Raw genomic sequence first — 14,297 nt, 5'->3', positions numbered from 1 at the left:
ATGAAAAAATATTTTAAAAAACCCACTGTTTTGTGATTAAGAGATTGAGATTGTATATATATGCGTGTGTGTGTGTGTGCGCGCATGTTAGTAGATATATATACACAGAGAGGGAGGGAGAGAGTACAAAGACACAAAGAATGAGGTCAGTGTTGATCTGCAGAGAAAATGTGTTGTTGCCACAAATTTTAGAGCATGTTACTCAAATCTCTACCATTTGACTGAATCAGGAGAGGTTTTTTATTGTTTGTTTTATCTGTGATTAATTGTAACAACAATAGTAACGTCGGCTTCAGCATTATGATGTGTGCATGTGGTTTTAGTGTGTGTGTGTGTGTGTGTGTATGACAGAAGGAGCAGACAATCTGTGACCTATGGGTAGTTTTTACAACAACAGTAATTCCCCTTCATTGTTGTGACACATGCCTGTGGTGTGTGACAGGAGGGGCAGATAATCCGAGGGCTATGGGTAGTTTTTAAAACAACAGTGATTCCCCCTTCAGTGTTGTGACGCGTGTCTATGGTGTGCGTTACAGGAGGGGCAGATAATCCGAGGGCTGTGTGGGGGCTACTGTGGTGCCTGTTCCCCGGACCACCAGACAGGTCTACAGCTGCGGCTGATGAGGTGACCCACACCCACACCGGGACTGGCTGCCAGTCACCACCTCTCCACAACACCCATCCACCATCCACACACATCGGGCTGAAAAAGACGGAAGGAAACCCCCAAAAAATGAAGATAAAGAATGAAGATCATGGGGGACTCCAAGTGAGTGGTGTGGAGCTAAAACTACTGAAATGGTGCAGATGATGAGGCAGCAGAGTAAAAGAAAGGAAAAAGCAGAAAAGAACGAAGGCCAGCTTGGATAGCCCTGGGAGTGGGAAAAAGAGAATTTGCAAAAGAGACAAAAAAAAGACTGGATACAGAACAGCTGAGATTCCCATTTTTGCACTGATCCACAAACAGCATAGCAACAAAAGGCCTGTGACAAAGACGTGTGATGGAACAGTGAACTAGACGTCCATTGTTTCCTGTTGATGCTGAAGCTGTGACAGACAAATCCAGATGTGGCTGTATTTGGGCGACTTGGAATGAATGATGTGGAAACAATACCTCTGAAAAATTAGTGCAGATGATGGGGCAGCTGAAACAAAATGTGACAAGGTCCATTTTTATACATGGTGCTCCTCTCTGTCAGGTAGAAGCCACCTCTGCATAGAACCACACGATTTTGACAAAACGAACAAATCACAGAGTCTGTTATGCTAAAAGCCTTGTTCTCCTGATCAGATCAATACTCATCAGTTGCGTACTGACCTAGAGTAACATCAGCAACTCCTGTTTCAGCATCCAGTTGTCGTCGCTGTCCATAGCCAGCCATCATGATGTATGCTGGTGATGAGCATTCTTGTTTGTTCTAGTCTGGTGATCCATGAACTGTGTCCGCAGTGGTACTGTAAAAGCTGCTGAGTGGAAACTACTTAAACTCTCAGTGTGGAGTTTCTGAGAGAGGAAAACAAATCCACAAATATACAAAAAGTTTGTTTTTTGGGGGGTGGTTGTAGGGGAGGGGGGTGGGGTTACGTGACTGCTATGTTTATTTGTGGAGAATGTGTAGGTGAGGAAGTTGTCAAGAGAATGAAGGAGGAACAGTTTGGTGATGTCTTGACCACTGCCATTCACTTGCACACACACACACACACACACACACACACACACACACACACACACACACATATGTATATGCACCACCACCACCACCCTCCCACACACACACACGTTTACACACACACACACATTCACACCCTCCCCTCCCACACACACACATATACACCCCCCCCTCACCCTCCTCCCACACACATGCATGTTCTCACACACACATATCCCCCCAACACACACCTTTCACTCCCCCCACACACCCCCTTCACCCCAAAACACACATCCATGAGGCAGCATAGATGTTGAGAACACGTCACACCAAGGAGTGGTAGTGACCAAACCCCTGGACATTGACAGTACCACCGTCACTGGTCTGCACTCTACTCCACACCAACACAGTCCTGTGTGAAGAGACACAGACATCACGTGCATGTCTGCACTGAGCAGGCCCTCCACACCAACACGGTCCTGTGTGAAGAGACACAGACATCACGTGCATGTCTGCACTGAGCAGGCCCTCCACACCAACACGGTCCTGTGTGAAGAGACACAGACATCACGTGCATGTCTGCACTGATCAGGCCTGACCACTGCATGGGGTTTATGCAAAGATAAAGTATCTGGTCCTTGTTTTTCCACAGCAGATGTGGTGTAACATATATATATATATGGATCATTCTGCGCGCTGTGACACCTTGAAACTGAAACTGCACTGCAGTCTGTTTTTCTCCTCAGTGTCTGGCAGGATGACCGACCAGAGAAAAGTGGTTTGCCAACAGTCAGTGAAACTGCATTCACTGTCATCAGCACCATGTGTCGCAACTTGCCTGTTTGCCAAGTGCTTTTGCAAGCTGATTTAAAAATTCGTTGTCGTTTTGGCAAGCACTCCAAACGTTTTGACATTGGTTTTGAATCGTCAGCAGGGCGCATAATGGAACTTGATGTTTGTGAAGTGCTCACCGAACTGGAACTTGGTTCTGTAAGAAGGACAACATGATGAACTGTGTGACATGTTTTGCAGGTACTTGCTATGTTTTGCAGGTACTAACTGCATTGGAATTTGAAAAAAAAAAAAAAAAAAGACTGAAAGACAAGTTGCGTAGTAATTTGATCCTGCAAAAAAAAAAAAAGAAAGAAAAAAGACTGCAAGATTGATTATGTAATGTGTTTGGCAAGTGTACACTGAACTGGAAATTGATTGTGTAAGAAAGACGACACAGTGGTTTGTGTCAAGTTATGTTGTGTTTGTGTAGTGGGGAAGTGAGTGAAGAAGAAGACAGGTGCTTTTGATGTGTTGATGCTATGGGATGTGAACTACGTCTTGTCTTACCAGCTCTTCCACTGCCACACCACAGTATGGAGTGCTTTTGTCTGCCAGTCACACCATGTGATCGCTTTTATTTAACGATTATTTTAACGTTTCTCAGGTCAGGTAGGCTGAGGATAGTTTACCACACCATGCGCTGTGCTTGTTGCTGTTTTAAAGTACAGTCTTAAGTGCCACAATTATTTTAGCATTTTATTCTTAAGCAGGGTTTCATTGTTTTTATGTTTGTTTGTTTGGGGTTTTTTTTGTTTTTTTTATCTCACGCTCAGTCTTTGGGTATTCTGATACACGTTTATTGAAAATCAAGTCTCAGGAATCTAAATACTGCTGATTGTGAATGAGAAAAATCATATCATTTGAAGATGTCTATGATATCTAACATCTGTGAGGAAGGGGTCAGATCCGTTATCAGCAGGTTATGATAGAACTGATTCCACTAAGCTTCACGACACACTAGCTGTGCTATTGAAATCAGCAGTAGCAGATTATTATTTTTTTAAATGAATTTCAAGAGAAAGTGAGAGTATAATTGCCCTGATCTTGGTATCCACTTGTATGTGTCCAAAGTTAATGTTGAAACTGGACAGTAAAAAAAATTGTGATAAAGAATTTGCATAAATAGATAGAATGTCCACCTTTTGAGGTTTTTTGTTTTATTTTATTTTATTTTTTTAAACTTTGAAGTGTTATCTGGATACTTGAATCAGAACTTCATTGTTGATTCAGCAGTGTTAATTGAATACTGTCTTCATCTTCTATTGGAGAGCATTATGATAAACAGACAATTGATTAAGGAATTAGGAAGGATCACCTCCATATGTTTAGTTTTATCTCCATGACTGATGGTGCTATTGTTATTATTGTGAGGGTAGTTTGTCCAGGTGTCCATGGCCTTCTTAAATTGTGTGTGTGTGAATACAGTAAGTCAAAGTAAGTCTGTGTGATCTGATTGATTTGGTCATCATGTGTGTGGCTGTGTGTTGTGGACCTTTTCTTCTCTGTACATGGTAATTTCTATGGTTGCTTTATTAGGAATTATCTGTAAGACATAAGCCTCTCTTGTGCTGACATCCATCGAAGAAAAATAGAGAACAACTCATCAGTATGGTACTTAACATCTAAGTTTGCAGGGTTGTTTGGGTTTTTTTAAGGTGACTGAGCAGCATTATTTACAATCCGGATATATTTTTGATACTTAGCTTGGAGAAGGTGCTCAACTTTATTTACAAAAAGTATTCTCACAGCAAGCATAATGTTTTCAGGAGAGAACAGAATATTGACAGCGAAATGCTTTACATAATGGTTTCTGGAAGCAAGGCAGCACTTATACTGTTAAGCAGAATGACTGATCATTTTGTAGTTCAGCCAAAAATGGTGTGTTAGTGTCTGTAATGTGCATTATATTATTTCAAAGGCCATCACAACTTGTGTTCGACACCAACATGAGATTTTTACAAGTGCTGTATTTTAGTACTTGCATTGATAAATAAATATATACACTTCTAGCATCTGGTACCCAGAAAAATGTCAGTCGGCCAGAAAAGGTCAGTTGTAATCTGTAATAGAAAGCATGAAAAGACAGGTTTCAGACAAACCAGTTAAGATTTTAGAACGGAATGAAAAAATGTTTCCACTGAAATTCATGAAATTGACTGTTTTACAAAATTAGCTGTAGATATCAGGAGTATGTCACACAAGCCAATTTCCTCAGGAGCAGAAGGCTAGAAAAGGGAAGCTTTTGTTCACTTGTGGGAAAGAGACATTGACTTCATCAGTCTCATGTAGGTGGCTAGATACAGAAGAATGATCTCATTAGATCTCAGACGTTCATGAACACATAGTTGACAGTGTGTTGACGCTGGTTGTGATTTTAGAATAAACCGTTTGTTACTGAACCATCTGTGTGGTATCACAGAATGCTCTCCCTTGCATGGTGCCACGATACCACGTTCATGATTCATCATCAGTCTGCCTTGCAGCTTATCTGTCAGGATTATAAATGAGGTTTATAAATGAGACTGGTTTTTTTTAGTGTGTCTATTTCAATGTTTGCAAATCAAGATGCAAATTGTTTTGTGCCTGTTCTGTCAGATGTTTTAAGTGCAAACTTGTTTCTAATAATGTGTATCCCTAGAGACTAATTTAACCAGTCTTGGGTATAATCTGCTTTATAGTTGAAATTAAAAAGTGGTTTTAGCTTTACGCAGATCTTAGAACTAGGATCAAATGACTACAGGAAAACAGAGCAGATTTTGGTGTGTCTTGTTATGCATTGACAGCCTATGGACATACAAGCATATGAAAGTGCATAGGGCTATGACAGAACTGTTTAAATGTTGCAATATATGTATTTGCATCTCAGTATGTTTGTGAAAATGAGGGAGTGCATCCTATGGTATATGCCTGTCAGTGCACATGTGTGTGTGAGAGAGAGTGTGTGTGTGACTGTGAGTAAAGTGTGTGAAGCAAGGAAGAAGTATCCAAAAAGAATCCCAGAGGGATAACAAATATAGTAAAAAAACAAACAAACAAAAAACAAAAGAACATATATATTTCTCCTTCACTTACTTGGCAAACAAGATCGTGACAGTCTAGAACTTTTAACAAGAAGGCTTTGCTTATCGTGCACAGTTCTACATGTGAACACCACTGTGTGACCCTGAAAAGATTTTTTTTCTTTTAGCCATAATAATGCAAAATGGGCATGAAAATTCCAATTATGAGTGCTTCCTCTGAATTGTTGCTTAATCCCTTTTACAAACTGCAGAAATGCACATTAGTTATATCAGCAGATTTGTTCATAGACTAACAGAAAGAGCTAGATATATTCTGTAAAGTTTCTAAATGTGTGTGGGTTCTGAAAATAATGACATTAATTTGCAGTTTTCTAGTGTTTTCGGTGGTTGTTTGATATAAAACTAAAGGACATCTCATCATATTTACATCTGTTTTCATTTCCTACGCAAGAAACAATAAGACCTGTCTCATGGGATTTCTCTCTTAAGAAGATGTCCAGTTTCACATTAATTTTATGTTTGGCTTTCTAAAGATGGTTGAAGCAGGGTGAAGATATTGCTGAACTATAAGCATGGTTGCAAGCTTCATGCAGAGGCAGTCTATGACACCTTCTTAACTCTCTCCATACGAACGGCGAAAGAGACGACGTTAACAGCGTTTCACCCCAATTACCACCATCAAAATATTGCAAGCCGAAGGCTCTTATACTGAAGAGGTGAATATTGACAAAGAATACCACAATTCTGACGACAGAAGCTTAAGGTTGGGTCATTGAGACACCCACTGGACATCCGAGGGGTCTGTGTAAAGGAGAAGAGAGGGCTGGCCGTACTGAGTGAGTTAAGGTTAAAAGTTAAAGATCCCATAGCATTTACAGTCATAGGGGGAGCAAATAAAATATCCACTGTGGCTAGGGCTCAGCGTAGGAAGGTGGGGCCCAGTCCTCTCCTTCTGCTGCTTTGAACCTTCCCTGACCGAAGTCAGATAGTCGTTCACACATGGGTGGAGTGAGGAGAACTGGAGTGAAGTGCCTTTCTTGAGGACACAGCACCATGCTGAGATGGTGCCTCAACGGTGCCTCAAACCCTCATCACTGCTGAACACACCATCTGGAGTTCAATGAGGACACAGCACCATGCTGAGATGGTGCCTCAACGGTGCCTCAAACCCTCATCACTGCTGAACACACCATCTGGAGTTCAATGAGGACACAGCACCATGCTGAGATGGTGCCTCAACGGTGCCTCAAACCCTCATCACTGCTGAACACACCATCTGGAGTTCAACGCTTAACTTGCTTCCACAAGAGTGCCAGCTTCCTTTTCATCATCATACACTGAGGATGATCTGAATGGCTGGAAACTGCAGGACTTCAGCAGAATACTTAGAAATACGCTGCAGAGATAGACTTTTGGGGGTTTTTTTTTTGTTTTTTTTGGTTATATATATCTGCAGTTTAGCAGTATTTAAGGTTTAATCTGTGGAAAACTTTTATTTATTTTTTAACCTCCAAAACCTCACAGTAGAAGTGTCAGGTTTTCTGTTAGATTTTTTGGCTGGTTTGTTCATCTACATGTGCCAGTATATTTCTTGAGTTTCTTAATTTCTCTCATCATTGAGCATCTATATACAATGACAGGTTTCTCTTTGAAGTATTATGTTTTATCAGGACCTTGCCAAGTGATTTTTTTCTTTGTTTGTTTGTTTGTTTATGTGTGTGTCTTCTTTCTATTTTTTCATGTTTGCATGCTGGATGTATGTAGTTCTGTGTTTATCCATAAGAGTGTGTGTGTGTGTGGAAGTGTGCATGTGACTGCATGTGCATGATGCACATGTGTTTAAAGTGTTGGGCGTTTTGTCTTAAATACTTAACAGCCATATATAAATATGTATTGGTTCAATGCACGCAAAAATTGGATGTTGTTTAAATGAGCTTAAGTGTAGTTTTCTTGTTACTGAAATAATATAACTATTTTTATACAAGGGGGAAAACAAATTCACTGCATTGACCACAAAACAAAAAAACAAACAAACAAACAAACAAAAATCAGAAAAAAAAAAAAAATTTGAGGGGAAAAAGGAAACGAAAATTTACATGCTTTTGATCTTGTTTATGACTAGACTGCAAACACTGCATATGCAAGTGTGAAGGAGAATTTTTAGATTGCACACTACAATTTCTGAGACCGTATTCATGTTAAGCGTTATTTAGTTATGTTATTTATTTGTTTATAATTTTTTTATACACCTGTATTTTAATGCTTAGTACATCACAGTTTTGATCCATTGTTGTGTACATACCAGCTGAGAAACTACAACTGCTTATTGTATGTCATTGTGTTATTTAAACCTGTTGAGTTGTAAATGATGGTGCACTTTTCTTTTAAACCTCTGTGAAAATCTTAATGGACATAATGAGATTGGTGTACATAATGTTTTCCACTAAGAACAGAGTACATGAATGCCTGTGTGTGTGTGTGTATTATTGTGATATGCATGCCAATGTGTGTGAGCATAATGTATGCTTGTGTGTGTGTGTGTGTGATATGCACACTAATGCACAAGTGTGTGTTCATGAGCAGACAGTCTTGTGCACATGCACATTCTCTTGGAGTGTCATTGAGTCATGTTCTAATATGATACTGCTGTCTGTCTGATGAAAATATATTCAAAGCCACTGTTCTATGTGTGTGTTTGTTTTTGGTTTTTTTGGTTGAATATTGGTGTGCTTAAGAAGTGTCTTTTTATTAACATGCTGAAAACATGTACATGAATGTTCAGAGTGTTGTTTTTTTCTTCTTGTTTTCCTGTAGGTGATTGATCTTTGTTTACACAGATTTTCATTGTTTCAGTGGATACAAAGCCACGTGAATGTTTGAACAAGTCATGAATTCACCGTGGACTTTTCTTTACTCCGGCATTCTATCTCTCTCAGTGGTTCAAGGAAATAGGCTTTATATCTGCTTGATGTGGTGTCTGTCTTACTGTCAGTGAAGACAATTACAACTGGTAAATGCTGAAATGTCAGTGGTTTCGGACAATAGTTGTTCCTCTTCAGTGTGGGTTTTTGGGAAACGGGTTTTGTTACAATAGGGTTAGACTCTTATCTTTGTTTTTCTTCTCTTTCTTTATCTCTCTCTCTCTCTCTCTCTCTTCTATCTATCTATCTATCTATCTCTCCTTCTGTCTCTCTCTCTTTCTTCCTCTTTCTCCATCCCCCCTTTCTCTCTCTTCCTCTGTCTCTATCTTTTCTTTTAACCAAAACAGACTATCCAGTTCCAGTAAGTGTACAAGTGTCAGCATCTGTGGACTAATGCCATATTGTACCGCAGTTACCTCATTCGGTTGTGCAAATAACAGTGCCAGAAGTGTGCAAAGTAGTGAGCCTGCTCACCGCACAATGAGCAAGGTGAGCATGTTCAAAATGCATTTGTAATGGTTTGTATGCATTATATATACAAGTGGAGACGATTTGATTGAACATTTTTAAACAGGCGAATTGACACAGAAAATGATGAGTTTCCGCTGTCTTCCCGAGTGTCGTCACAGTCGGCATAATCATGTCCTTGTTCAGTCATGTCTTTAAAGTTCACATGTATCACTTTATCTGTTCATTTATTCATTCATTTGCTTATCAATTTATTTACTGGCGCCTTGTGGATTAGTCCTTTTTGGATTTGTAGATCCTTATTATTGACATATTTTGGACACAAGAAAAAGCACAAAATAGTACAATCATGCGAGGAAATTAATTTTATATATATATATATATATATTTATGAAAGTCACACCCAGTCGCTTTGGCCAGCCTGACAAAAGCCTATACATAGATAAGGTTATATAAGTTCTGTCATATGTGAGGGTGCTAACCATTGACGACGATGAAGATGAATCATTGCATCAAACACCAAGATGTAACTTATTTATATACATAACATAACATCATTCATGTATTGATTTATTCCTTTCATTTACCCAACATTTGAATGACGGCTGCGGTTGGAGGGGGCCTGGGGGGAAGGTGGGGGGGCTGTAGATCAGCAGTGGTTGTAAACAAATATTGTTTTTTGACGTTTCATGGATTCTGTGCATAATAAAATGCAGCAGTTTGTTGTGAGCAGTTTTGCTGATTTGTTTAATTAAGCTTCGTCCTTACTCCACCACTGTTTGTACCGCCGTGATTATCACCCTTTTAACAATGCAACTCTTATTTATTGGTTAGTATCCATGTGTTTGAAATGAGTGGAAGCTGAAGATTTTCTTCATGTTTTTTTTTTAGGGAAAATGCATAGAGGGAAGAATTGGATGGGAGTGGTTGTGTGTCCGAACGTGTATTATATTGTTTTGTTGCTTTTTTTTTTTCTTCTTCTTCTTTTTAAGAAATTTTTTCCCACACTAATGTTGTGTTAGTTGGTTTTTGTTGTGTTTTTCGGTAGAGCTAGGTAGTTCTTATGATGAATTAAGTCTTCTAAAAAAACAAACATATATATATATGCATACATACATATATGCATACATACATACATACATATATATACATCTATGCATCTCTACAGTTTCTGTTTGAAACTATCTCTATGCAGTTTTGCTTTTAGTATTTTGGTAGAATTTCTCTATGACCATACAACTTTTTTGAAGAGTACTTTTTTGTGAAGACCAAAAATATGTGGGTTTGAATTGTTTTTTGTTTTTTTGTGAGTGTTTTAATGAAACTTCACATCTTTTATTCTGTTTTTAATTCTGTGGGAATGTGTGTGTCTGGAGAAATTGCATTGAGAAGTACATACTCACTGATAGTTTTGGTGTAAATATATTGTCTCTTATCTTCAGTGTACACCTTTTTCTTGTATTTAAGGTGAAATATGTCTTGCCATTTATGTTACTTTTTCTTCTTTTTGAAATTTATTTATTGTCATTTTGTGCATAAAACAACATTAGTGAGTAGGGAGCTGTGGACCCACATCTCTTGTCAGATTTTAATTTTTTGTTGTTGTTGTAGCTTGTGTGTGTGTGTGTGTGTGTGTGTATGTGTGTGTGAGAGAGTTGTGTGTGTGTATGTGCATGTGTGTGTGTGTGTGAACTTGTGTATGACTGTTGGGCAGTATGTTAAATGTTTTATATCATACTTTGTGTTTTTTTAAGGGATGGAAATTAAATGGTAGAGGCATTTCTAACACAGCTAGAGTTTAATCATTCTCTCTTGCTGAGTTGAGTCTCATTTGTCTGCTGCCGTTTGCTTGTAAGTAAATATTTGTGATATTTATTCTACTTCAGTTGTATACCTCATTTCTGTTTTGTTTTGGTTTTTTATGTTTTTTAAATAGATAATGAATTAAGTGTTTATGTTACATAAATGAATCACGCTGTTTGTTTACAAGTATGATAGTTGTAGGTGCTATGTTTGCGTTTCACAGCCTTGTTGCAAATATTTATTTTCATTTTGAGAGGAGTGTACATACACATTTCAGCCACCACTATAACCCATGAAGAAACAGCACTGTAGTAAGCTCATCATGCGTGCTTGTATTTATTGAGTATGTCTTCAATGCTGCATGGTGTTGTGTACAAAATATGCATTTCTTCATTTCATTCAACAGCTTGCAAGAGTCTTTAAAGATGCTTTTGTTTTTCTTTTCTTTTTCTTTTTTTTAAAATAATCTAAATGGACTGATGTTGTGTATGTGTCAACTACTGACTGATATTATCAGTGTAAGTGAAATATAATGGGTTGAGTTTTTGTCTCTGTAACAAATGGAATGATAGACTTTCATAGTGACAAAACTAGCTGTAATAAAGTTTATTTCAATAAAAAATGTTTTCGTCTCTTTCTCTCTCAAAATATAGTATACTATTTCGACATGCATACATGTAATACTTGTTTCTTTCACACACACACACATATTCACACACATGTGCACACATGCACACACACACACACACACACACACACACACACACACACACACACACACTTACACAACACACACACACACTTTCACCATCTGACTCTCAAACTCCTATTTTCTTAAGAAATTCCAGCCAGCGGTATTTCTTCTTTATCGTTGTTTACTGGGGGGTTTTTGTTGTTCATTTTTCATTGTAAAACTTCACCCCCACCAAACATCTGTCAATATTCCTTTGTCAAAAAAGCCACTGAACTCTTCTTCTGTCACTGTCACTGTCACTGTCACTGGCCCCAAAACCTGGTTTGGTCATGAGGGTGCTGCACTGCTGAACGTATCACCAACATTCAACTTCATCACACCCAGATAAATCCTCTTGTGGATCATTTCCATTGTCTTCTAGTTGAATCCACAGCTGGTGCATATATATTTTGGATCACCATTTGCCCAACCAGCAGAAAAGACCGGGCCCAGACTCTCCACTTGCCGGGTAGTGTACAAAGCATCTCACTGGAGCCAAGAAGCATCTTGCTGGAGTCAAGTTTAACAGCTGATGCATGTTCTAATACAAACTGTGCTCATGGATCATGTTGTCTTCTGGGTCCTCCAGCTGTGTTGTGGTCAGTTCGTTTTGTTGCTGCTGTTGATGGCTCATCTGGAAAATAAAGTGACAGGTGAGTCATCAGTCAGCTCTCTCTCTCTCTCTGTCACACACACACACGCGCGCACACGCACACGTATGTGCACGCACACACATATGTGCACACAAATGCCCCCACACACATACACACATTATATGCATGCGTTCGTGTGCATACCATTGAACATGTATGCATACTGTTGAAAGACTAGCCAGTCACTCTCACACACACACACTTTCTCATTATGACTGCACACTTTGTGGCTGAAAGACAACTATTACACACACACACACACACACACACACACACACATGCATACACATATACATACACACACACATACACACACACACATGCATTTTCCTCTCCCCCACACCTTCTCTCTCTCTCTCTCTCTCTCTCTCTCTCTCTCTCTGTGTTCTAGATGACTACACTGAAGATCAAAGCTCAGAAATTAATTTTGGAAAGTCTGCTTCCCATCACTGAAAAGCCACAGACAGCTGATGATTCAGAATGAATAAAGCAGATCACAAGATAAAGCAGAAGTGCTGTGATCACAGGTCATGTGTCAGTGCACTTACGTGAATGTCAGTATGCATTGAGAAGACCTGCAGTCTTGATTTAACTTACTTTTTGTTGCTTCCTGATCCCTTTGATCAGCTTGCGTCGCTGGCAACAGGAGGCTGTGGCAAACCGCACGACACAAACCGCGCCAGTGGCAGATAGCAAGGCTCCCACACATGGAGCGACAAGAAGAATGATTTGAACTCCTGCAAACAGAACATAAGAACAGAGGGAAGCTGTGTTTTTCTTTTTACATCAGACACACATATAAATGCGAACTTGTCACTGAATTCACCACACCTGTGAAGAAATTTGAACACCTGTAAACAGAACAGAAGGGTAGAAGGAAGGTGTTTTTTTGTTGTTTTTTTATTTCATACGCATTCATGCACTTGCTTGTTGATGAATTCATGGCTGTGTTGGTGTCTGAAACTGAAAGCTTGTTTGTGAAAAACCATATGATATTACTATTTGAATCAGTAATGCCTGTTTAATACACATACACTCCTTTTCTCCTTTGCCCACCCCCACGTTCTGGCACTGAGACGATCATTCCCAACAGAGTACCACCACACATCTCTCAAAAACACACAACTCACAAAAATCAAATAAATAGATACATATTAAATAAACAAATAAAAGAAGTATGGGCCCAACACTCAGCTTATATCACAGATTGACATAAGTTTACAGTTTACATTTGGGCCAACAGCAAAGTGAGAGCTGCATTATCAATGGTTTCTCCAGTCAATGGGAAACCATTTACAGCTTAGTCTTTTGTGAAGGACTATGACTCTCAAACTAGGAGGCACAATTTCACTGGCTCTTAGTGCTGCAGCCTTGGGGGCTAGTTGGCCTTTGGGAATCAACCCAACGCCGACTGTCCTAAAACCCTCTTGGCCGAGAGAGTGGGGATGTACTTGGGCAAGACACTCTCCGCTTTAATCAAATTCTGGCCCAAATAGTCGGAACAGCATTTGCCTCCTCTGCTGTTCTGATGGTCATAGTCGGACACGACTATCATATATATATATATATTATATACTACTGACCATGCCACTGTGCCTGTCTGTCGCTATCACCTGATCTCCCTTCCCCACTCCTCCTGGTCCCCTCCTCCTCCTCCTCCTCCACCGGCCAGTCAGAACCAGCCCCTTTCTCCTCCACTGCGGGGAACCCCCGTTCTCCATCCTTCTCAGAACGCGTGCTGACCCCAGTGCCTGATTCCGTCACTGCCCGCGCCGTGGTCACCAAATCCTCCTGTCTCCCCAGATCACCCTCTCTCCCCAAATTCTCATCTCTCCCCACGTCCACCAAGTCACTGTCTCCTGCAGACATGTGTGTGGGAGGAGGCCCAGCATTCAGAGGCCCTGCCTCCTGGTTCCTCTTAGAGTCGTCAGGCAGCACCTGGCTGCTGCCCAGGTTAGCATGGGACGGCGCTGGTTCCAGCCTTGTCCTGAAAACACCAGAACCTGCGGAAGAAGAAGAAGGATTGTCCTGGGATGGATGTGACAGTTTTTTACTTGCGGGTGTTGCTGTCGTTTTTGTCTCCGATAGCTGCAGTCTGTGGTTCGGAGCACTGTCTTTTCCTGCTTTTGTTTCCACGGCCGCAGGGAGCGAGTCCAGGAAATCCCCCCAGCCTGCCTGCACAGATCCGGAGACCAGGTCAGCAGTGTCGTCCACGG

The 14,297-nt window shown here is 40.1% G+C and overlaps 1 protein-coding gene across 1 annotated transcript in view; it reads left to right on the top strand.

Moving 5' to 3' along the window:
* The window catches only part of LOC143299616 (A disintegrin and metalloproteinase with thrombospondin motifs 9-like), a 79,421-nt gene extending 68,146 nt beyond the window's left edge, over positions 1-11,275 (top strand). Inside the window, exon 36 of the mRNA XM_076612910.1 lies at positions 537-11,275. Coding sequence (XP_076469025.1) covers positions 537-629 — 93 coding nt within the window. The 3' untranslated portion in view covers positions 630-11,275. The remainder of the gene's footprint in view (positions 1-536) is intronic.
* The last annotated feature ends 3,022 nt before the right edge of the window (positions 11,276-14,297 follow it).

This window comes from Babylonia areolata, chromosome 25, assembly GCF_041734735.1.
Source record: "Babylonia areolata isolate BAREFJ2019XMU chromosome 25, ASM4173473v1, whole genome shotgun sequence".
In the NCBI taxonomy this organism is placed as follows: Eukaryota; Metazoa; Mollusca; class Gastropoda; order Neogastropoda; family Buccinidae; genus Babylonia; species Babylonia areolata.
This window is presented reverse-complemented; position numbering and strand designations above follow the sequence as displayed.